Genomic DNA, 24,555 nt, shown 5'->3' with positions numbered 1-24,555 from the left:
GTTGGCAAACTTCTAAAAGTTAATTTTTCAATGTATTCCTAAACGTCCGATAAAATTCGAGTGGAATACTGTCAGGGGCCATAGCCTTACCCTGAGCTAAACCTAGTAGTGCTAATTCTACTTCACCCCAGATCAGTGGAGCAGATAGTATCGTTTTTTGAATGTCCGACAAAACATCAGGAGTCAAATCATTTAGATATTCTCCCTCATCCCCACCACCCATTTCGGACCCCGGGTTACTATATAATGCTTGGTAAAATTCTTGAAACGCTGTAAGAACACCCTCCTTAGTTTCTTGCAAGACTCCTTGTAAATCCGTAATTTTGGGGATATCATTATAGACTGATTTCTCCCTTAATCTTTTCGCCAGCATTCTACCTGTTTTTTCGCTGAATTCATACGCATCTTTTTTATGCTGTGCGTATTTATCGGCAATCTGGTCAGCAATATTAGCGTATGCACAAGCCCTTTTACTGGTAAGATCTCTTTGAGCATTTTGAACTAATGCCGGTTCTGCGCCGAGCCTGATCGTCTCAGCTAGTTTCCGCTCAGCTATAATAACCTGATCAAAATCCTGTTGGTGTTTAGTCCAAATCTTTCTACGTTTAAATTTTGAAAAGCTAAGGGTTTCTCCTCTAACAACTGATTTAAACGTATCCCAAACTATTTCCTGTGCAGCCGTGTCTTTATTAAAATTAAAAAATTCCTTAATTACTTTAACCATAAATTGACAATAATCCTCATCCAATAATAATTTCCTAGCAAAAGACCACGGTTGACTACCTGTTTTTGCTTCAGGGTCTAAGACTAGTTCTAATATCACCGGGTAATGATCCGAAACCAATTTGGGCTGAATCGCAAAATTAGCTTTAGCTAATAATATGTATTTTGAATGAGGGGCAGAAAAAAAAGTAAAACCTGGATCGTCGGGATACAATGAGCTCCAGACATCATAAAGGCCATGTTCTAAAATCAAACCCCGTAGCGCTGTAAATACCAGTCTCTTCCTACCTGTATACACATAACTTGATCTAATGTTCACTCCAGCTTCAATATTTACATTAAAATCACCACACATTAACACCGGTTGCGTCGACTGCGCTAGTTCTATATTCAAGAAATTCATGAGTTCGGGATCGTCCAAATTAGGACCATATACATTGCAAAGTGTAAATCTAAATTGCCCAACCTTAAACTCACAAATAGCCCATCGACCCCATCTATCTGCAGCGGACTTTGTACAAACGCCCACTCCTCGTTTTATGAGTATCGCAACCCCTCTCTTCACCCCAGTTTGTTTGGACACACCGCCAACTCCATACCTAAATTTTTTAAGTACCCCCTATTAGCCAATGCAACATGTGTTTCTTGTGGCCTAGTAGATCAATATGTAATATCTGCATCACTTTAGCTAACACCTGCCGTTTCTTGGGATTATTAAGGCCACATATATTCAAAGTACAAATCTTTATTTTCCTATCCATTAACAAAATCAAGCAATGCTAGCACGGCCTTCTCTACTAAGAAAACTATATAATCTTTGACACGTCTTTTGTCCTTCCTATCATCATTTGACAACTTCTGTAAAACAAAAACCTTCTTGAGATACTTTTGGTCTGCTGCTGACTTTTCACCCCCCCACCACCTACACCCCACACCCAACACATTAACCCCACATCCCTCCCCCAAACTCCTCCCACCCCCCAACCACCCAACCCATCATATGAGGTCCAGGGACCATCAGTCCCTGCTAAATATGGAATGCTGTGCCCCCACCCCTGGCCTGTCGAAGAGAATATAGGGTAAAATATAGAAAAGGAAAAATAGAAGAAAGAACCATCCTAAGTATTACTAACAAAGGCGCAACATATCCCCGGTTTGACCTTATTTTGCCCAACTACAAAGCATCCAAATATTCTTTAGCCTTAATTTCTGAAAAGAAAAATGCAGTTTGCCCTTTTAACATAACTTTAAGTTTTGCCGGGTTCTGTGAATACACTACAGCCCCCTTTTTATGAAAATCATGTATCAATTGGCGTAAATGCCAATGCTTAGACACTGTGGCCTGACAAAAATCTGGCCTAACAAAGAAACTACAGTCCTTGGCAAATGCTTTCTTATCTGGCCTCGCTAGTGCAAAAATGTCCTCTCGGGCTAGAAAATTATTAAAGCAGACTAAGATTGCTCTGGGGCGTTCATCTTCTCCTTGACAAGGTTTATTCATCATGAAAGGAAACAGATTTGCCCTTTGAATTTCCCTTGACCAGTCCCATAATGTCAATTCAGGGAAGGCTTCATTCAGTAATTCAGCAACAAATTTCCGCATGTCCGAGCCCTCCTTCTTCTCCGGGACACCCAAAAAACGCAAATTATTCCTGCGAGCATGATTTTCCAGCTCCGACAGTTTATGACTGAGATCGTCACAATGAGCTTTGATAGATTCTAGCTCTAATTTTTGAGCGACAGCGTCATCTTCTAATACTGAAATTCTGGCCTCAACTTCAATAACTCTATCAGCTGTTTCATACGACAAATAACCACCCAGGCAAACCAAGTTACGACAATGTAATGTAAACCAGCATATGAGAAATAACACTGAAATGAGATAAAGATTTATAAAAACAATCAAGATATATAAATTAATTTCAAATACATATATATTAAAACATATAAAAAACATGTGTATGTTTTTAATAACCAATAATAACACAATCAAGGTACATTAGATTCAATTAAAAAAGGATGGTAAAGTTGAGGTAGTGACGATATCTTCAACGCGTTTCGACACTAAATGTCTTCGTCACGAAAGTACCATCAAGTGTATTGTCTACAATAAAATAAACAATCTTTTAACAAAACAAAATCCAGCATTAAATCTCAATAGACAGTAATAGGGCGCTGGTACAGACATTGTCATTGTTTTAATTTATATAACAGATAGGTGCCTCTGTATGTGCCTCACATGCCTCGTAAAACTCAGACTTTGATATGTTGTCTGTTGTTTCCTTCCAGCGGAACGGGACAAAAAACTCTTTTACACGATATTCCGAATGAAATAATATATTTTTAAACAGATACTGACCCAGGTATGTACGTCTGCGTTATTTGTTACGCTAGACTAGCAATTCTTCTGAAACATGCCATCATGTAATAGATTGTCATTCTATCTCCCTTATATTCAAGGGCGGGACTTTTGTTATACAAAAGGTGCCTTCGTAAATGCCGCTTTGCACATTCACTCGAGCCTGTGAACAAGAGCAAAGGCTGCTCAAAACGCGTTGGGCTGTTTTTTGATCATTACCGAACTGCTGTTCCTCGATTAAAGGTGGTGAATCTCCATTGTGTGGCATCTCCTCATTGGGCAAACTGTTTGTTTGGAAATGAAAGCGGCCTGGCCCAGGTCGCGGAGATACCCTGCCGCGATGTGCGCGGAACCAGTGTTTGAAATTTCAAGCACAGCGGAATGGAAGTGCCGTGCCAAGGGATGTAAATTGACCAGCTCGAAGTGAAGCAATTTGCCTACCTGACCCACTGAGGAAATATTGAACAGAAGTTATTCAAATCCAATACGGCACCCACTTGGTATTTTATAATCAAAGGAACCACAAAGACCAGAATGCCGGTGAGCATACGCCCACAAGGGCGGGACTTTTGTTATACAAAAGGTGCCTTCGTAAAATTCACTCGAGCCCGTGAACAAGAGCAAAGGCTGCTCGAAATGCGTTGGGCTGTTATTTGAAAGAGGGGGACCTTGACTCATTACCGAACTGCTGTTCCTCGATTAAAGGTGGTGAATCTCCATTGTGTGGCATCTCCTCATTGGGCAAACTATTTGTTTGGATATATATATATATCTCTGATTAGTACGAGACGGTTAGCTTTTTTCTGTAATCTCCAAAACCAGTCGAAATATTTAAACTGGAGCACAGAGACATAACACGATGTGCCAGGAAACACACCATTTGCCTCCACCTCAGACCGGTTCAGAAGGATGCCTAAACTTGACAGCAGGAGGCTGAGTCACTGAGGCCTTCACTGGCACAGAAGCGCAGCGAAAAAAAGCTATCACGAAATTGTAAAAACAGAATGCTGCTGGAACTCGGGACTTAGTCTCTGTTGTTCTCATTTCACGTTCTTTACCGTGAAACAATGCACGCTGTGCACACATGATAATGAAGGAGAAGACCAAACGCTGAATTTCTGCAGATGTCAAGAGCGCATTGCTTTGTCCACGTTGATGCTTTGAGAAGCAGATCGGCGGCAAAACCGATCACTCAACAAAACATGTTTTTATAAGGAGGTAAATGGACCTTCATAAAACAGAATTCTTCTCGTTTGGACGGCAAAGGAAACATGGTTTTCTGTTGAGAAACCACAATTAGTATTTGAGGTGCATATTATTTACAAACTCGTGCGTCCTTTCTCAAACTGAAAAGGAACTTTCTAGTTCTTACCTTACCCACCCCCTTGTATTAGTCAATTATGTATTGTTACGATTCGAGCCAGTGACAAAACCATGAGAAACAGAAACCAAGCTGCAGCCTGCAGGCTGCGCACGTAGGCTAGCGCTGCAGGGGTTACGTAACCGCTCGGAGCCCTTCAGCCGTCCCCTGCTCTGCGAGAAGGGCGCGCGCATGGGCCGAGGGAGCAACGTGCAAACTTCACTGTTTATACATATTTGGTAGCTGGTCGACGCTCCGAGCCTCAGCGGATTCTTTAGGGGAGAAAGGTGATTTTTAGGTCTGTCTTAAACAGCGATTTTGGTTTATTCAGAGAGGTAAATGTGTAAGGCATTCCTGAGAGTGGGGGTATTTTATCCACCGAAGGAGTAAATACAAAGGCTCTGCATTTTCCGCGTGCTCGGTGTTCCTTCAAATCAGCAGACAGGAACACTCAACTGATTAACTCCATTCAGCAGTCTTCCCTTGTGAGCTATGGGCAATATGTGGCCTGCAGAACATTCAACATTCTACTCTGATCCAAAAGAATGCACCAGGCTTTTCTTTTATACCATAACATGTCTTTAAACGTCATAGGGAAACACTCACAGCGCATACCAATACAGAGGCTTGAAAAATGACGCTGAAAAGCTGCCCACAATTGCAACAAGGCAATGAGTACATCATGCAAGATGTTTTACTGCGACTGCTTCGCTGCTCAATGACTCAAGATGCCACCTGCTGCAGGTACAGCCAAGGCTTGTTATGTCAGAGTCCACAAAACCCCAGCGATGCTCCTGAAACACTGCAACTGCTAACCCAAATAGAGACAGACAATAAAAGTGCGGTGCCTTCACTGTGTGAACGCAAATATACGTTAATAATCAACGCACAACTGTTACATGCTTCAGAAGAAGCCAAAGCAGTAGGAAACCCGCTAAGTTGCCAATCATCTATCTTTTGTGAGGTTGTAAATCAGAAAGCATGCCCTGCAAAATCATATTTGGCTACCCTTTGCATTCGTCACCTTTAACCTTCTGTGAGTTGAACAAATGGTAGGGGGAATGTGTGCAGGGCAGGAAAAGGAGTCATGAGAAGAAAAGCAGCAGCCAATAGGCAGAAACAGCACTAGGAGTCGCAAGAAAGTGTTTAATGCACGTCTCCTTGGAGCTCCATCGGAAAAAGATCTACTGCCCGCAGCGCCTGCGCCCCTCTAAAGTGTAAGCCCAGGGAAAGGCCCAGCTTGCGCTGGCTTGTCTGTAATACAAATACCTGATTGTGAGTAGGGCTAAAGATCTAGTAGCTGACATGGGGTCAAATCTAAACAAGCACTGAAAGACAAGCGGGCGCGATAATTGCAGACAGATGGCGCCGCTGCTCGCTCCTGCAAGGTAAACGCCGTACATGCACAAGGGCTCATTGGAAACAGTGTAGTACATGCACGAGTTTCCAAAAAAGTACAGAGTGATTCCAAAAGGTCACTCCACAGCAGCGTTGCGCGCTGCGTAGGCGTGACCTAAAAATGATAATAGGTCACATCTGTATGATACTAGAAATTGTGTGTAAAGTTTAGGCAGCCAGTAACATTTTTGCAATAATTAGCATATACTCTAATGTTTTATAATTAAGGCTTTCAGTTATCTGTTTTTAAGGATTTTTACAGTTAAATACAGACAGTAAACAATGTGTTTCCAGTCTGCATTTATTTTTAAAAATGGAAAAATATGGAAAATTGAGCACCTTCTTAGTCACTTCTCCTTGTTGTTGTTCACAAATTACCTGCCAATAGTAGTGCAGATTGAGAACATATGTAGTTAAAAAAACATAATACATTTCCTTAAATAACTGCATATCTAAAAATATGTTTGTGCTAATATGCAAATATTTTCACCTGAATTTATAGTTTTATTATATTTGACTGATAACGGTGCCAAAATTGGACAGACATTAAAGTATGAGTGCACATGTATTGGTTAAACACGTGGAAATATATACGAATTACTGATTCATTTATTCACAAAACAAATAATGATAAATACAGATGGAAATGTTCAAAAAATAAATACCATAAAACTGGTATTTATAATCCATGCAGAATGGACAGCAAGCAAATCATGCACGAGGAGCCTAGGTACTAGTTATTTATGGTAAATCCTGTGATAAGTAAACAATATAATAGCGGGAGAGGATGTAGACATACAGCTAGAGCCGTCGACCTCAAAGCTGGGGAACCGGGTTCGAGCTTGGGCAACGACACTCAACATCCTGTGATTTTTGGCAAATCACTTAGGGCGATATGTATCAAGCAAATTAGCATTCGCAAAGGCCTTTGCGAATGCTAATTTGCTAAATGGTATGTATGAACCATTTTGGCAGCAAAATAAGGAATCGCAAAATTTGCCATTCCTTATTTTGCGATTGCACTTAAGGAATCACAAATTGTGCGATTCCTTAAATGCAATGTATGAAAGAAAAATTATTTCAAAAATGCCCATAAGGATTCTCAAATTACCACCAATTTCTAGTTGGTGGTAAGTTGCGAATTCTTTAAAAAAAGCAATTTATTTAAAAAACAAAGGTGCCATATGACGCTCATACATGCCCTTAGGGCATGTATGTGCGCCATATGCCCACACATGTCATTTTCAGGGGTGCAGCAGGGTGTTCTTGTGACACCCCTGCACCCTTGAAAATATTCCTAAATTGTGATTAGCAAATTGCTAATCACGAATTTCCCCTTCATTCCTATGGGCCTCCTGGCCCATAGAAATGAATGGGAAATTTGCGATTAGCAATTTGCTAATCGCAATTTAGGAATGTTAAGGAATCGCTAAAAAGAAGCGATTTCCTACATACATACCATTTTGCGATTTCTAAATAGCGATTCCTTAAAAATCGCTATTTAGAAATCGCAAATGGTGATGATGATACATATGGCCCTTAATCTTCCAGTGCCTAAAAAAAATGAATGTGTCCTTCTGTAACGAAATTGGTGCTCTTGTAAAGCGCTCTGATACCCAATGTCTTGGGTCAAGTTCACGCTATATAAAACTCTTTAAATTTTTTAGGGCTCGCTTGCTGATGCGCTTGTTTTAAAATAGCAGGTTTAGAAGATGTCATTTTACAGCAGACGCACTGAAAAAACAATATTCCATATCACAATTTACTGGAGAAGATGCTTTAAACAGTTTAAATATAACGTAGCCCATATACGAAGACCCCTTTAGAATCTGTATGATTTTAAGGGAAACCTAGAAAGAAATCTTTGGTTACCAAAAGAAAGGGTTTTTAGGAATGAGGGGAAATACTGGGCGCTCAGCTAACATTTAAGTTTATTCCTGTCAAAGGAAGTGAGTCAAACGGAATGGTAGGCATGTCGCTCTACATCCGGTTTTGAAAAAGCTAGAGTGCTATTGCGACTCGAGAAAGACTTTCCACACGAAAGATTTTTTGGAGAATAACTTAGGACCAGAATATTTTTATTTGGTATAGAGCATGTTCTAAGACCCGGATACGGGAGACTAGAACGCTGATACCCATAATGGTCGGATTTATTGAACAGCCGAATATGTCATTTCAAAGACTCTGCCTGAAGTTGAGTAATTGAGGGGTTCTTTTGGGCAGAGTGTGTATCATATGGGGTGAGACACATTCTTGTGTAAGTATGTGTCCTGATAAACGTGGAGACCGTCTTTGTGGTTCACAGGAAATAGTAGTCAAGATTTTGAATAAAACAAACGGACCTGTAGTGTGATCCATGCATGCACAACAAGAGCACGTGTGATCGTGAGAGAGTAAACATGCTGCCACACTGTACACGTGAGCCGCTGAGAAGCGGTAATGTACATTAATTGTAGTACAGAGACATTAAATGCAAAGTCTTATAGAACCTAACAGTCGTTTGAATTCAGAACAAAATACAACCTAGAAATACAGTTGAAGACATCCTCAAATGAATGAGTTTACACAAGAGATGGATATGGACTCCAGTGCATGCATGTGTATCTTGGTGCACTGAAGTTCTAGGAAAGTCTAGTGTATACAGTTTATAAGTATCAAGGTCTAGTATATACAGTTCAAGGGACAATATTATACATACATAGATAGGAAAGAAAAGACACTATGGGGAGTGCTTAACATTCGCATAGAACAGAAATCATCGCAATCAAGTAGTAGACACAGCATATATAACCGCATCATGTAGTAATTCTCGTTTTTAAGATAGTACATGTTAGTTCAATTCAGAACATCAGTATGTAATATATGTCCTTTAATGGTTAGAAGGCATTCTATGTTGCATCCCATTTGGGAATATGTACACCTGAAGCATAACTCTGCATATATTGGGTTTCATAATGAATCACCCAGAAAATATTGCAGTTCTTGGTCATAATTGAGCCCGTTGCCCACCGTACGAAGGCGCAAAATCCACATCGCTTCTAGGCGCCTTAACCTAAGTTCTCTGTTGCCACCTCATACGTTGGGTTGAGCAATCTCGATACCAAAAAAGGTTACTTTCTTATCTGAGGTCTGATCCTGGCACGCAGCCGCGTGTAAGGCAACAGGATATTTGGGATCCTGTTTATGAATATCCCTCATGTGCTCCGCTATTCTATCCTTGAGGGGCCGGATTGTGCTGCCTACATAATATTTTCCACAAGTACATTCGATAATGTAGACCACGAACCATGTAGTGCAATTAATGTTAGTCCTGATTGAGTATAGTTCACCTTTGGGTCCACAGAATTGTTTAGTTTTGTGTTTTGCCCATCTACACATGGAGCAGAAACCACATTTGTAGAAACCCTGGCTGCGTGGTGTAAGCCAGGTAGTGATCGTGATGCTCCGCAGAACCGTAGGGCTCAGCCTGTTCTTCAAAGTTCTCCCTCTCCTGAATGTTATTTGTGGGAACTCTGCAATGTATTCTTGAATGGTTTTGTCTGATCTCAAGAGAGGAGTCGCGGAAATTACATTCCATTTGCGACGAAACACGTGTCGGTAAACTCGCAAGAACTATTAAACGAAGATTTCATCACTCGAAAGAAACTGTGTTTTTTTCTTGGCAGTTTCAAATGTGTTTTGACTCATCAGGATACAATCCCTTTATTGAATCTCATTGCAGTGTGCATAGGGCATGTTGTTTGTAGAAAGAAATCTTTATATGTGATAAAAGTATTTTGTGATATAAAACTTCCTATAAGGTGTTCTGTTGACCGTAACAAAACCCTTGACTTTGTCCCCGATCTATTTTTTGCCTCAAAGGCATTTAAGACCATGAGTTATGTCATTTACTGCATCCAATTGTTTGCCCGTTCCCAAGCAATATTAACAATCAGTGATCAATCACCAATCTTAAGTCGCCCCAGATACCAAGTGAGCCATAGGTAGGCATTAAAACACCGATATATCTTCGGTTCTCAAGTAAAATCATCTGTCTTAACTTCGTTTTATTTCGGTTTATTGACCAAAAACACAATTACTTGAAAGAACTATTCATATAATTGTATTTTTGATTAATACATCTGGCTCTAAACTCATTTTTCAAGGAACATCGGCGTTTTACAACTCATTATGCGCAACTGGAAATAACACAGTGACAATATTTTAGAACAACAAAACACTTTTTAAATATTAAAGCAATATGCTCCCTGGGCATATAACAAAGGATATTTGAGAGCACCTCAAAAGGGGCGAAGGGTGGCCCATAGTAGAGATGTGCCAAAAACAATATATGATTATAAGACAAAACGTGTACGTACAACTATCTGAGCCTGACGCTGGGAAACGTGAAATGCTTCATTGAGATGACCATGTTGACTTAAATCACATAATTAGCAACTATTCCCTGAAATTCTTCAACTATTTTCTGTAGGTATTCCATACAGTCGAAACAAAAAAGTTCTTAGCTACATTGTTTTATTGATACCGGTCTTTACTAGGATGATAAGTAAAAGTTAAGGTCTATATCAACACTTTCATTACACCATTAAAAAACTGTTATGCACTACAATAGAGCCGCAGCAGTGATAACCTAGTTTGTTTTCCACTTCTGCGAAGTAACAATGCTTACTCTTGGACTTGGCGCCTGCCTCCTTCAGACCATGTTTATTAATTTTAGGTAACCCAATCTGAAAAGCCTGTTCACAGTAGTGGAGGTGTTTGGAACCCATGTACAAAATTAAATGTAAGATTGATTATTGATTAAAGGGGATGATTTTCACCTTGGGTTTCTGAGTGACATTCCAGGCAACTCCAGCTTTGCTCTTTTTGTAGTTTCCATGTCACTCAGAACTTCTCGTTTAAAAACATTCCCGTTATTCACAGTTACAACTATATAATTCTGTATAGTCACACTCATCATGTCTAAGAGGTCATAATTAGTGTGAGCTGAAAAAATTCTACCTTGTCGTAATCACTGGCCTTTCTATACGCCCAGGAACCATGGAATTTCAAATTGATTTTGAGTGGATTTTAGATGATAGATGGTGTGTCTGATTTATCCTGTTGAATATACGTTTTATAACTCTTGCAGTTATTGTGTCATAATTATTAACTCACCTATATACCGCTTAGAAATGCTCCTGATAAGTGCCTTCCACTCCAACACCTGCCTTTTGTCTTCAAAATCGTTAAAATGCTCAGAGGGGCTTCCCATCAGTTCAAACCCTTCAGAAAACAAGATAACACATTTTTGCATTATAACCAACAAGGCTACTATGAACATCAGATAATTAAGTGCACTGACAACAACGAAGCTAACATAATCTCTTGAAAATTGTCAGAGGTTAAGAAAGCAAATAATGATTTGCTGCAATAAGGTAAGTTAAGAAAATATAATCATTATAATCAAACTCATCTTTAAAACTTTCGATGGCCATCTTAGCATACAGGGGACATGCAGTGATGAGGGCTTGTGGGAAGATGTATCCATCAGAAATAATGTAGGAAGAAAGTGGATTATTAGCTGAGAGAGGCGAGGGCCCCACTCAACTAATTACCGCAATCCTTGTCAGTGATCAACACAAATGTCACTAAATAAACCTGCACTTATCCTCCTGGTAGCTTGGAGCAAAAGTAATCAGGCATTACTTAGAGGCAATGTGTAAAGTGTTTATGCAGCATTCGAAAAGTAAAAAGTGAACACAAGACAAATCCCAAACCATCTTAGAAAACAGAGTAAACGTTAATAAATAACGTGACACCAAAACAACAAAAATCCACAAAGTAGAACCAGAGTTGTGCATTTTTAAACTTTCAGGTAAATACAGCACCAAAAAGCACAAAGTTGGTTGCACTGGACCAGGTCAACATCAAAAAGTTCAGGCCCACTGCAATGCAGGGACCAGGTGCATCCTGGGGTGGAGAGTTGCTTAATCTTCCCGACGGCCCCCAGCGCCTAGAGACCCTTACGGGTGATTGTGCGCTTTACAAATGTGGACTTTACTTTACTTTACCTTCTACTCAGTCCAGTTCCAATTAACAACATACAGCCAGAGCTTCACGTTAGTGGAAGCCATGGGGAGATTTTCATTGGTGTGAAGAGCTGGTCGCTGTCAGAGCTTCGGGTTGGGAATGTATGACATTACAACGCATGCTTTTACCACGCATGCTTTTACATCGCAACTTTTACAACGCATGCCTTTACAACGCATAGTGTTGAGGGGTGCTGAATAGTGAATAGTTTAATTTACTATTCCAACTCCAGTCCCCGTGGATAGTAGGGAAGGTGTTGGATAATAAATTAAATCTATTCCCTATCCTAGAGCGCCCCCCAGCGCAATGCGTTGTAATGGTTTGCGTTGTAAAAGTTGCGATGTAAAAGCACTGCGTGGTAAAAGTTGCATTGTAAAAGATGTTTCCCTCGGGTTGGTGGGAAACATGGGCCAACATTGCAAGCGTACAGAGCAGATCACCATCGAAGCTTCGTGTTGACGGGAGACGTAGGCGGTTGTTTCTGACTCAAAGAGACCAGAACCTTTGGATTATCACCTAGAGTTCCGATCTTGCAGTTTGCAGGCTGGAGGAGTATATTATGAAACCAGACAAGGGTCCAGGACCTGGAGCGGCACCTCTTGCAGGTCAGGATTTTCTCCATCGGAGGCCAATTGCAGGGGGTGTGGCTAGGAGAGCCAAGATGGCGGACATGCCTTGCTGAGGCTCCGCTGCCAAACCCGTTATCCTACATTTCCCCCAGGACAGAGCACGCTATAAACAGGTCTTATAAGGCATCTGTCCTCCCTTTGTCTGATGTAATGCAGGTAAGGTTCATAGCGCTCGCTCCGCATGGTGCGGCGGAAACGGGAGGCTGTGATGCCACGGATCAGGGCCTACACTTGGAATGACATACTGGGGCAGAGCAGAGCCAACGGATAGTGAGACCGCCTAGGAGCAGTGACCTCCGTTGTGACTTGATGGAAACGGCTGACTGGTGCAGCGGCACCTGGATTGGCTGCAGTGCTGTGAGCCATGACCCACCCCTGAGGCAAGAAATTCCCGAAATGCGGCTGCAGCTGCATACGTAGCGGAGCAGAGCGAGCCGGGCCTACATGCCTCTGGCAGGCGTCACAGAGCTATTGTGGCCTCTACCTTCAGGAATCCAGGTGCAGGCGCTGCTGTGCATCTGCGTGGCCCCTCTCGCTGGTAGCAACTAGATCAGGTGGGTGCTGCAGAGAGGAGGAGAGAACAGGGGGTTGAGCAGTGCGCCACCCGCCCGCCAGGCCCACCGCTGCAGGGAGCTGAAATTGGACCCAGCGCCGATTGCCTTAACTGAACGGGTGCGAGGACCTGTACTCTAAGCAATTGGTCACCTTCGGCTAGCTGCCCTACGTGCATCAACAACTATGGCTTGGTAAGTCACCAGTGACGTGGTGGACTACAAGAAGAGTGCAGAACTGCTTAGCACACGACTCGATACAAGACTCGACACCACGTACGGCCTGAAACACCCTGCTGCATGGTATATTTGATGTGTTCAGTGCACATTATAAGGCTACACGTACTGCTGCGCTTCACTGGAGTACACTGGTGCATGCAAGTGGGACGAGCAAGGCTTGGAGAGGTCCATCAATTACCTCTTGTGCCTGGTCCTCCCTTAGACCTCATGACCATGCCACTTATTGGGGGTAGGTATGAGAGGTACCGCTTAACAGAAGTCAAGGGAATTGGGGTTAACTAACCAGTGAAACAGAGTGTTCCCTTGAACGTGAATAAATGAGGTGAGCCAAAAGGTCAAGGGAAAACAATTACAAATTACAAGTTTAAGTCAAGAATTCTTACAATTTATTGAAAATACAAACTTTTTTTAAAAAGAAGAGTGGACTAGAAGGATCCCACTCGACACAAATAAAACAATAAAAAAAATTTCGATCAACATTCAATATTGGCCAGCAAGATTGAAACACAAAGACAGAAAGGACTGTAAGACATAGAATTTGTGCGATACTGGTTGTATATTCGGACCCGTTTATGAACACCTAAGCTATGTACACCATAATTTTGTATATCAGCAAAAGATGTCGAGATCATGAATTATACTTGGTGAAGCGTCGACGCGTTTCGGTGGTTTTCCAAAGTTCTGTCCACCTTTATCAAGACAACGTTTGATTTCTGTCAGGGTATAGGGGTCAGTATAATTACCCTGGGGGTCCGTATTGGAAGGATATTTTCAGATTCTATGTTATTCCATATTTGTGTGCGAATTATTAAAACCACAAAACGAGTTGAAGCTGCCTATAAAGTGCTCCTGATAATATAGGCTCTTGGGCATGGAGTATAGACTATCCAGAATTATTATGCTCAATGCTGTGCTACTCCTTTTCTTTCTAGTGTTAAAACCCAGAGGCGCCGAAGTCTTGTCCTAGCAGTGTCAGCGTTCGTTTCGCTATTTATCCACATAGGACTGCTCGCTTCTCTGTTTACATATAATCTTAAGGTAGCAGAACCAGAGGCATAAACGTCATGTCCTCGTGTTTAGGGATTCTTTTCCTGGTGTGTAACGTAGGACTGCCTGCTTCTCTGGTTCTACGGGAAACTTATTGGAACAGAATTGATCACCGCACCTCTCCATTAGCCACAACTGCTGCAGCAACAGTTATAATCAGACAGTGGCATTGGGTGGTGGGACGCTTGGAGAACACACACCTGCCTTACTACAACTGGGACAGTACCTAGCTACATATCTATCACCATGGGCTGCCTAAGATCTGGGACTAGCAGCGCGCCACCTAATGCACATACTTTGCGAGGACAACCAGAAATGCAGAAAAACATGGAACCAGCGGGATCCATGGACAGTAAACTGGATGCAGTACTCATGGCAGTGGAAATACTGGGGACTTCTCTGGATCAGACTAGATCCTCCTTGGAAAGTAAAATCGACAGTGTGTTGACTGTTCTTACTTTACTATACACTGACCACCATAAATGAGCTGATAAAACTTGCTCCATGGAAAACAAACTGGAAGATATTGTCCCCAAAGCCCGTGTGGCAGAAACTTCACTGCGTAAGCTGACTGCTCGAGTGTCTGCGCTGGAACGTAAAGCAAATGATGCAGAAGGGCAATCCTGACTAAATAATATTTGTGTGGTGGGACTGCCTGAGGGGACGGAAAGGGAAGACGATATCGCCTAGATTGAATGCTGGATTTGTGACCTGATCCCAGCGGAAGCGCTTTCTCCATTCTTCTCCATCGAGCAGGCCCACAGCGCTCCAAGAGAGCCCCTCTACCCAGCTCAAATCCTAGGCCTCTCTTGTTCTGCCTATTACACTACAAGGATAGAGTCTCAATAATGCAGGAAGCGTGCAAGCTCTCAACTATTCAAGTAGACCATGCCCATGTAATGCTATTCCTGGATTACACTATCATGGTGCAGAAACAAAAAAACTATTTCCTGGCCGTGAAACGTCGTCTACGCATTCTTAATCTAAAATATTCTCTTCTGTTCCGTGCGCGACTATGGATGGTGGCACGGGGGAAAGACATATTTTTTCAATACTCCTGAAACGACCTGGAAATGACAAGTCCACATCTCCAAGGTCCCAAAATAGAATCCAAGACCCAGCTTTGCACGCCCACCGTCGAGATGGACAGCGCAGAAACCATGTTTCGAGAGCAGAACACGCACCTGATATAGAACAGATGGTAATGGACCAAAGGACAAGTTACTTACCTTTGGTAACATCGTATCTGATAGAGACATGATCTAGCTGCATATTCCTTAACTTTGAACTTCCAGGTGTCAGGCTGGATCCGGAAGATATTTCTTAGCTATACCCCTGCACGTTGGTAGGTGGCTTCGATCGACTTCGCGTGACATCATCGGCGTCATGTTCGTCAGTTTTGTTACATCCGCATCGTCAATATAACCGACACTCCGACACGCTGACATCAGTACTTTTCACAACTTTCCACGCCAGAAGTGCAGAGCCATGAAATGACTGACCATGGTGTGTTAAAAAAGTAGCAAGGGATCTGAAGGGGACTAGCCCTGACACTAAACACAATTCTGCAGTGTGGGAAGGATGGGTGAATCGGTAAGGAATCTGCAGCTAGATCATGTCTCTACCCAATAAGACATTACCGAAGGTAAGTAACTTGTCCATTTTATAGAGCCATCTACCCGCAGATTCCTTACCTTTGAACAGATACCCAAGCAATACCTTCCACAGAGGAGGGACTGCGGAAAAGCTTTAAACCAGGAAATCCTGCAAGACAGAGCGGCCAAACAGGTCCTTCCTGCATACCTAAGAATCCAGGCAATAGTGTCTGGTGAACGTGAGCAGAGATGTCCACATTGCTGCTTGGCAGATATCAGCTATAGGAACCCTAAGCTGGAGGGCCGTGGTGCTTGCCTTTGCCCTGGTGGAAAAGGTCCTAAGGCCTTAAGGAGGCTGTTTCTTTGCTAAGGCGTAACATATTTTGATAGAGAGGATAACCCAGTGTGATATGGTCCTCATTTAGACAGCGCGTCCCTTCTTTGCTCCCACATAAAGAGCTGATCTTCCACCCAGAACTCTTTAATGCGATCAAGGTAGAACACTAATGTTCTTTTTGTGTCCAGAGGGTGGAGACCCTCCTCTTCTTTGGAACGGTGAGGAGGTGCATGCAAAGTGGGCAGAGAAACAGACTGTCCTAGATGGAAGGGAGTTACAACTTGGGGCAAAAAAAAAAAACAAGCCCTAGTTCTTAGCACCACTTTGTCCAGAAAGGCTATCAGGTAAGGAGGCTGTGATGACACTACTTGCAGTTCGTTCAACCTCCTGGCAGAGGTAATGGCCATCAAAAAGGCTGTTTTGAGAGGGGGCGTGGCCAAGTGGTCCAACATAGCGGACGCGCCATAGGCACGCAGCCGTAGTCCTGCATTGATCCATCTAAAATCCTGCCATATCAGCACACTTGTATACCCTCAAGACCCCACAAGTAGTCCCAGGACTACCCACCGCCAGTGGGAGAACCAAGAACCCTGCTGACTACAGCATGAGAGCCCTCTTACTGCCGCTGGGATGAGGCGGTATGGAGGCCCTTGGCAACCAGACGAGTGCCGTGGTGCCAGGAGGAGCCTACCCTTCCCCTGTAGTGTAGTTCCTATTTTCCCAATAGGCTCTGCGCATTGGAATAACATAAACAGCAGTTTAGACGTAGGACTGAGGTCATCTAGGTCTCTTCTGACTATGTTAGACTTAATTAGGTTTGCCAGCTAGCTCAGAGGTCACTAGAAACTTTCTCGAGTGAACAGGAAGGGGTTAACTTTCCTGAATAGACAAGAAGGGATTAGTTTCTGACAACCGCATAAACATGACAACTTTGCTCCCTCAGAATAAAGAGTATATCTCTAGAGTCGTGTGAAAACAATAGATAGCTATTTCACTCAGTCAATCATGCATGCTTAATTTCACCAGGAGTGCAGAGAAATAGAGGGACGGGCGTTTTCAATAAAAGGTGTTATTTATTGAGCAGTCTTCTTTCTCATGCAAGAGAAGTGAGTTGCCACAATTGCAATACTTATCATGAAGTAAAGTGTGTACAGTAAAAGTAGTATTATGAAATAATACTGTAAAAGCATTGATATGGTTTCTTAGCCATATGATACTTTAAAACGGATAAAATATATACATACATAAAAACATTGACTAACGTACTCAACTGGTGCTTCTATGATACGCCTACCCCGGTGTACCTGACCTAAGCCTAATACGTGGGAAGGAGTAAGTAAGTTGCAGTTTAAGTTAAGTTGTTTTTTTGCCAAGAATCTGAATCAAGAATTCTCTTAAGGTTTTAATGAGCTCCGTACCTTAGTTCTAGAATGTAGGAGGTCTTGTATCTCTCTCTCAGGACTCGATCTCCCAGCAACCTGCAAGGGTGACTGGAAACACCGGAGCTGGAATTTCTCGGCAGGAGAAAAGACAGCGTCTCTCTCAGTGCGTCAAATGGGAGGGTCGGATTCCTTCGGCACTCGCATCAGCTGGGCTTCGGGCAAGTAGATAGCTGCTCTGCTCCAAACCACTGTGTGTTTGCTTAAGGCAACGTTGGTATGTTTATACCTGAAAGGTGCCGGGTTTGACGTAAGGTTGGACATAAGACGTCACTAAGAACTAACAGTTCTTTCTGGACTCCAGGAGTTCTTGTGCAAATCAAAACAAAAGCAGGGGGATTTCCCGGGCTGCTGGAGGCTTGGTTTGTTTAAAGAACGCGTTGTACTGTCTAGGAGTCTATGGGAGTAGCCTTGCCGTATTTGGACTGCATGGGCTATGACTAGATATGGACATGATTCCTATGCCTTTATAAGGATATGTTTTGTTATAACCATATAAGGGCATGAATCGGGAAAATCTTGATTAGGGTCCTAAATAGAATCACAACACCCCCTTAGGAATGTCGGGGAGCAGCGTGGAACCAGTGAGGCCACTAGGGCATTGAGAAGTGCTCCGGTGGGGGACGGCTGGCGAGGGGGGCTGGCAACATACAGGCCTGGCCGTGGACCTACATCCGCAGATGGCTGTGCAGAGATGAGTTAAACCACTGGCGGGATGCCCCTGGAGAACAGAGGTGGCGGAGAATTTAAAGCTGGCGAACTAGATCCTTGACATTGGCGGCCAGGTCGGCCCATGGCAGCGTTACGGTGATCCAGCTGCTCTGGTGCAGCAGAGCAGCTCCAGATTGAGACTCGCTGGGAAAGAGAGGCCTGTCTGGACTAGGGAGCCCCAGGAGGGGCGATCCGGAGGCCCAGCAGCCATAGACAGCCAGAGTCCAGACTAACACGTGATACCCGGTGAGACCTCCTACTCCCTCAGAAGTCTGTTAGGGGAGCCGAGTGGAGCGAGTAGAGCGCCGGGGCTTCTGAGGTGCTCCAAAGTGGACCGGCTAGTTGGTGAGGCCGGCACCTTAGCCCAGGCAGTAGGCATACATTTTGGAGATGGCCATGTGGAGGTGCGGCACCCTGGGCCCAGAGGTACAATTAAATCGAGGCACTAGCCGAGATATCGCCGGAGACACAGATCCTGGACTTCGGTGGCCAGGCCAGGCCAGGGTGCTGCGATCGTCTGGGTGTCCTGACGTGGCGGAGCGGTTGCAGACTGAGACTCGCTGGAATCGAGGCCTACTTGGAGTGGAGGTGGCCTGGGGCTACACTGGAGCCCAAGTAGACCCAGAGCGGAGGCTGAGGATGCTGGTACTCCCTCCAGTACGGAAGATGACACCACATCAGACCTTGCCCGGCCTCACAGTGGCACCGTCTCCACGGGGTGGCCCAGGTACAATCTTGACCGCCAGATTTGAGGTGAGAAATCCAGGGCCATAGGAATGTCCGGGCCAGTCTCTGTGGGACTGAAAAGGGAATTGGGATGCCCGGTGGAGGGGGAAGGGGGCGCCCACTTGCAGAGGCGGTCGGGCTAGGTACCAGTGCGACCTGGGGTGGGGTGCTCCCACCCCGGCTGCTGTCTGCCACCTGTCCACGGGTTGGCCCTTGAAAGGGCCAGCTTCTCCATAGAAGGCTCAATCTCCATCATAAGCCGGGGGTGCCGTTGCAGGGGGGGGCTCAGCCTCCACTGCCATGCGATGACAAGGGCTGGAGCTGGAGCCCAACAGAGCACAATAGACAGATATACAGGAGCAGGGGCCCAGGTAACAGATCCAGGAGGTCAGATGAACACCATGCCAGATAACGCTGTTGTTGGACCCGGCCTCGTGGCGTGGTTCGCGCCTGTCCCGCCACGCCCTGCGAGCTTAAGCCTGCACCCTGAAGCCTGGTCGTCTCACCCCCGATAAGCCCGAGCCCCCCGTAAACCACGACCAGGCCCGCCTGTCCCCGTCCCGCTCCCGGCTCCGAGCGCCTAACCTTGCATGCCCCACAAGGCCCGGCAGCCATTTTTCCCTTCCAGAGATCCCTGTCTCCCTGGGCCTAGCGTGACCCCAGCCCCAGCGAAACCCAGACTCCAAAGGCGCGCCAGTCCCGGCTGGGGGGTAAAGGGCTCCCCGAGTGTGATAAGCCAGGCAGTTTTGATCGCACCTTTGGCCTCCCTGAGTGCTGGCTCCAGACCTGCTGGGCGTCTGGGAATTCCCGGACCCATTTCTCAAAGGATCAAAGAGCCAACCGCCGGACCTCGCCAACGACCTGCCCCCAGGGCTTGAGACCTCCGCCTGCGAGGGTCCGGACATCAAAGAGCCCCTAGACTATATCTGGGCCCGCCCGACAACTAGTGGGCAGTTGTATCTTGGACCCGAAGCCTGCTGATCTGATCGCGGCTGACCCTAAGAAGAACTCATCTGGAAACCTCAGAGCCCTGCTGACGCTGTCGCGGCTCAAGCTGAACTATAACCATCGGAGCCCTGCTGACGCTGTCGCGGCTCGTCCTCTCTAAGACCTCGGAGCCCTGCTGACGCTGTCGCGGCTCAAGCTTGAACCTGCCATCATCCGAGCCCTGCTGACGCTGTCGCGGCTCCTCCCGAACTGCTCCAGATCGAGCCCTGCTGACCTCGTCGCGGCTCGAGGAGTACTCTGGTCCGGCTGGACCATCGAGACCACCATCACGACCGAGCCGACTCGACGGGAGTGAAGCAGCCAGTACGACCACCATCTTCCGTATCCCCCGGCTCGAGGATTGAGAGCTGTGCGCGGGATACGCCTCGTACCGGCCCAGAGACTAAAAGACTGTCCCGCTTCCCCCTTCCCGAACCCTCCAAGACCTTGTGGTCCTTCGATCACTGTGTACCTAAGAGTGCTTCCTCCTTTATTCACTTATATAAAGAACTTATTACTAAAATCCAACGGCGTGGTGTCTGTTCGCAGGTGTGGTGTGAGCTCCGTGTGTACGATCCTAGGCTCGAAGTCCTCCCCGGTGAGGACCTCACAATAAGACTCGGCAAGATCTGTAGGAGAGGTGGGTCTTGGGGTGACCGGGTGAGCATATCCTGGCCCTCGGAGATTGCCCCTTCTAACATTGGTGGCAGCGTCGCGATAAGAACCTACGTCTAGGGATCGTACAGTACTGACACACTACCCGAACAAAGGAAAACAACCATGAGCATCACGGAAGACGAGACTACCTTCCGGGTGGAGCTCCTGAAGGACTATACGCACCGGCAAATGAAGCAATTCTGCAAAGATCTCCACATCCCGACAACGGGATTAAACACCAAAGAAGACTTTCATCAAGCCCTGACCGCCTGGGTGGAGGCCGGAGCACAACCTCCAGCGCCGACAGAAACCGATGGAGAGGGAGCACCCCTGACCGAAACTCACGCCCCAGAGCAAGAAAGAGCAGAGTCCCCGACGCGGACTCACAACATGGAGAGAGGTCTGTCTCGAGAGGAGATGACCGACCGAGAACGCAACCGAAACCACGAGCTGGAACTAGCCCGTCTGAAAATGGAAGGAGAACTCAAACTGGCCGAGAAAAAGCTAGCCATCGAGCAGCTGCGGCTGCAAGGAGAACTGGAGGAGAAGAAACTCCAGAGAGAACACGAAGGGAAAAGACTCCAGCTGGAGCACGAGCGCAGCATGAAGGAGATCGAACTGAAGGCCCGGACCGAAGACAACAGAACATCGGCAACCCGAGAGTCCGAGAGTCCGTTCCCCCGGTGGAACCCAAGGTCCATATTCCCAAGGATGTGGTCAAAGAATATTACAAGAACGATGATATCCAGCAATGGTTCAAGGCCTACGAGGTCGCCATCACCTCTCACCGAGTTCTGCAGAAAGATTGGGGAGCCGGGCTGTGGGGTCGATTCTTGAGTGTAGGGAGAGACACCCTACTCGACCTACCATCTGCCGAACAGACCTCCTACAGCCACATGAAAGAAGCCCTCCTCACAAGGTACGGTCTCACCCCTGAAATGTACCGCCAACGCTTCCGAGAATGCAAGAAGATCCCCGGCAACACATGGGTAGAATATGTCAACTTCTACAGTCGGGCCCTGGAAGGGTGGATCAAGGGCAGCAAGGTGTCCTCCTTCGAGGGGCTCATTGACCTTATTGCCTACGAACATTTGTCTCTGAACTGCTTTGTGGAACTCCGACAGCACCTCCTGGACAGCAAGTTGGCTGACCCCCGGAAGCTGGCCGTCGAGGCCGATCGCTGGGTGAGCACCAGAGTACCCCGGGGGCCCGGGGGAGACTCTGGCCGAAACGAACAAGGACCATCCCGCCCGAGGGGAGGGGGGGGTCAGAATAGACAGAGGGGATCCCAGATAGGGTCCCCAAGCAGTCCCCCCAGAAACCAGCCCGGCACCTCACCTCCCACAGCGCGCGCAGGGTTCCCCCCAGCCAAGCCAGGGCCCCGAGTCAGCCAAGCCTGCTTCCATTGCCAGCAACCCGGGCACTATGCCAATGACCCCCGCTGCCCTTTATTTAAGAAGCCTGCCGCTGCAGGGCCCCCAGTGCGCCACATCACCTCAGTAGCCCTAGAAGAAGAGGGAGAAGAGGAGTTCGAGGGAGCTGACCCCGCAGCTATGATGTTAGTCTCCCTGGGTGATAGGGAGATGGTCCCAGGAGCCCCCCTACCCGACAACACCGAGAAATACCGACAGCAGGTGACTGTCAATGGCCACCACATAGGGGCGCTCCGGGACACCGGGGCCAGTATCACCGCAGTCAAACGCCACCTAGTTACCGAAGCCCAGATTGTTCCCCACATCTCCTGCAGGGTGATCGCAGCTGATAACTCCGTCCGCACCTGCCGGATAGCTCAAGTCCCGTTCGAATGGGGGGGCGTCTCCGGAGAGTTACGAGTGGCGGTCCGCTCAGACATGCCCGTAGACTGCCTGCTCGGCAACGACCTAGAGAGCTCCCCATGGCAGCGGGTTGAGAAGAGGACCCACCTGGAGATGGTGGGCCTGCCCGAATGGGCCTGTGTGAACACCCGGTCGATGACCGTCCGAGGGGCAACTCCAGAGGCAGCACCGGCTACCCCCGAGGACCCCGAGGTCCCTGAATCCTCTGAGACCCCTGAGCTGTTCCCTGGGGAGAGCTTCCCCGCCGACGCAGGTCCCCTTGGTCCTGGCCTCGAACCGACCCGGAGCTTGGACGACCTTCCTGAGCTGGCCCAGTGGCGCCAGGAAGGAGGACCGTCCCGAGAAGAATTCTGCCTAGAACAGACCTCCTGTCCGTCCTTGGTCGGGCCGCGGCAGCAGGCCACCGCCCAGGCCGCCGGTGACCAGTCCGGCTCCCACTTTGTCTATTGGGAAAACGGCCTCTTGTACAGCGAACAAAAGTCTGCCGAGCTAGGGTCGGCCCGAGTGCTGGTAGTACCCCTACGCTTCCGCGGCTTCCTCCTGAACCTGGCCCATGATGTGCCCCTGGCGGGACACTTGGGTCAAGACAAAACGTATCACCGCCTAGTCACACACTTCTACTGGCCGGGCATGCGCTCTGATGTGGAGGCCCACTGCAAGTCCTGCCCCACGTGTCAGTCTAGTGGAAAGAGCGGCAGGAGGCGCAAGGCCCCCCTCCAACCTTTCCCCGTGGTCAGTACCCCCTTTGAAAGGGTGGGAATTGACATCGTGGGCCCCCTCGACCCCCGGACCTCCTTGGGCCACCGCTTTATCCTTGTCCTGGTGGACCATGCCACCCGCTACCCCGAAGCCATTCCCCTCCGAACGGTGACGGCCCCCGTAGTGGGGCGGGCCCTCATGGGGATCTTCTCTCGGGTGGGATTCCCCCGAGAAGTCGTCAGCGACCGAGGGACCAACTTCATCTCGAAATACATGAAGTCCCTCTGGGAACAATGTGGGGTGACGTACAAATTCACCACCCCATATCACCCCCAGGGTAACGGTCTGGTGGAGAGATTCAACCGGACCCTCAAGGGAATGATCATGGGTCTCGAAGAGCCCCTGAGGCGTAAGTGGGATGTCCTCCTTCCCTGTCTCCTCTTCGCATACCGCGAAGTCCCCCAGAAGTCCCTGGGGTTCAGCCCCTTCGAGCTCCTCTACGGGCACCCCGTCAAGGGACCCCTTAGCCTGGTCAAGGAAGGTTGGGAGATGGCGGCCCCAGAGCCCCCTCCGGATGTGTTTCGATACATCCTGGCCCTCCGGAACCAGACTAGTAAGTTCCGAGAACTGGCCAAGGCCAATCTCGAGGCCAGTCAGGAAGAGATGAAACGGTGGTATGATGAGAATGCCACTCTGGTCGAGTTTCAACCCGGACAGCAGGTCTGGGTGATGGCCCCCGTGGAGCCCTGTGCCCTGCAAGACAAGTGGACAGGGCCCTTCAAGGTGGTAGAGCGCAAGAGTCAGGTGACCTACCTCATCGATGTAGAGTCCCCCAGGAACCCCTTACGGGTCCTTCACGTGAACCACCTCAAGCCCCACTTCGCCCGGTCCGAGTTGAGCTTGCTCCTCGCCACGGACGACGGGGAAGAAGAAGAAACAGAGCCTCTCCCCGATCTCCTGTGTACCAGAGAGAAAGACGGCTCCGTAGAGGGAGTGAGTCTCTCCTCCTCCCTCTCTCCCGAGCAGCGCGAGGATTGTCGTCAGTTACTGGGGCAGTTCTCGGACCTCTTCTCCCTCACCCCAGCGTCACCAGCTGGTGCGTCCACGATGTGGACACCGGGGACAGTCCCCCGGTACGGCACCGAGCCTACCGCGTCCCCGACCGGGTCCGGGCCTGCATCAAGGCCGAG

General features: G+C 47.0%; 1 protein-coding gene across 1 annotated transcript in view; it reads right to left on the bottom strand.

Annotated features, from left to right (window-relative positions):
• IDUA (alpha-L-iduronidase) overlaps window positions 1-24,555 on the bottom strand; it is a 1,961,268-nt gene that overhangs the window by 1,329,255 nt on the left and 607,458 nt on the right. The window contains exon 4 of the mRNA XM_078676355.1: window positions 10,998-11,105. Coding sequence (XP_078532481.1) covers window positions 10,998-11,105 — 108 coding nt within the window. The remainder of the gene's footprint in view (window positions 1-10,997; window positions 11,106-24,555) is intronic.

Source organism: Lissotriton helveticus, chromosome 2_1 (genome assembly GCF_964261635.1).
Source record: "Lissotriton helveticus chromosome 2_1, aLisHel1.1, whole genome shotgun sequence".
In the NCBI taxonomy this organism is placed as follows: Eukaryota; Metazoa; Chordata; class Amphibia; order Caudata; family Salamandridae; genus Lissotriton; species Lissotriton helveticus.
Note: the sequence above shows the minus strand (reverse complement) of the source record. Positions and strands in the feature narration are given on the sequence as shown.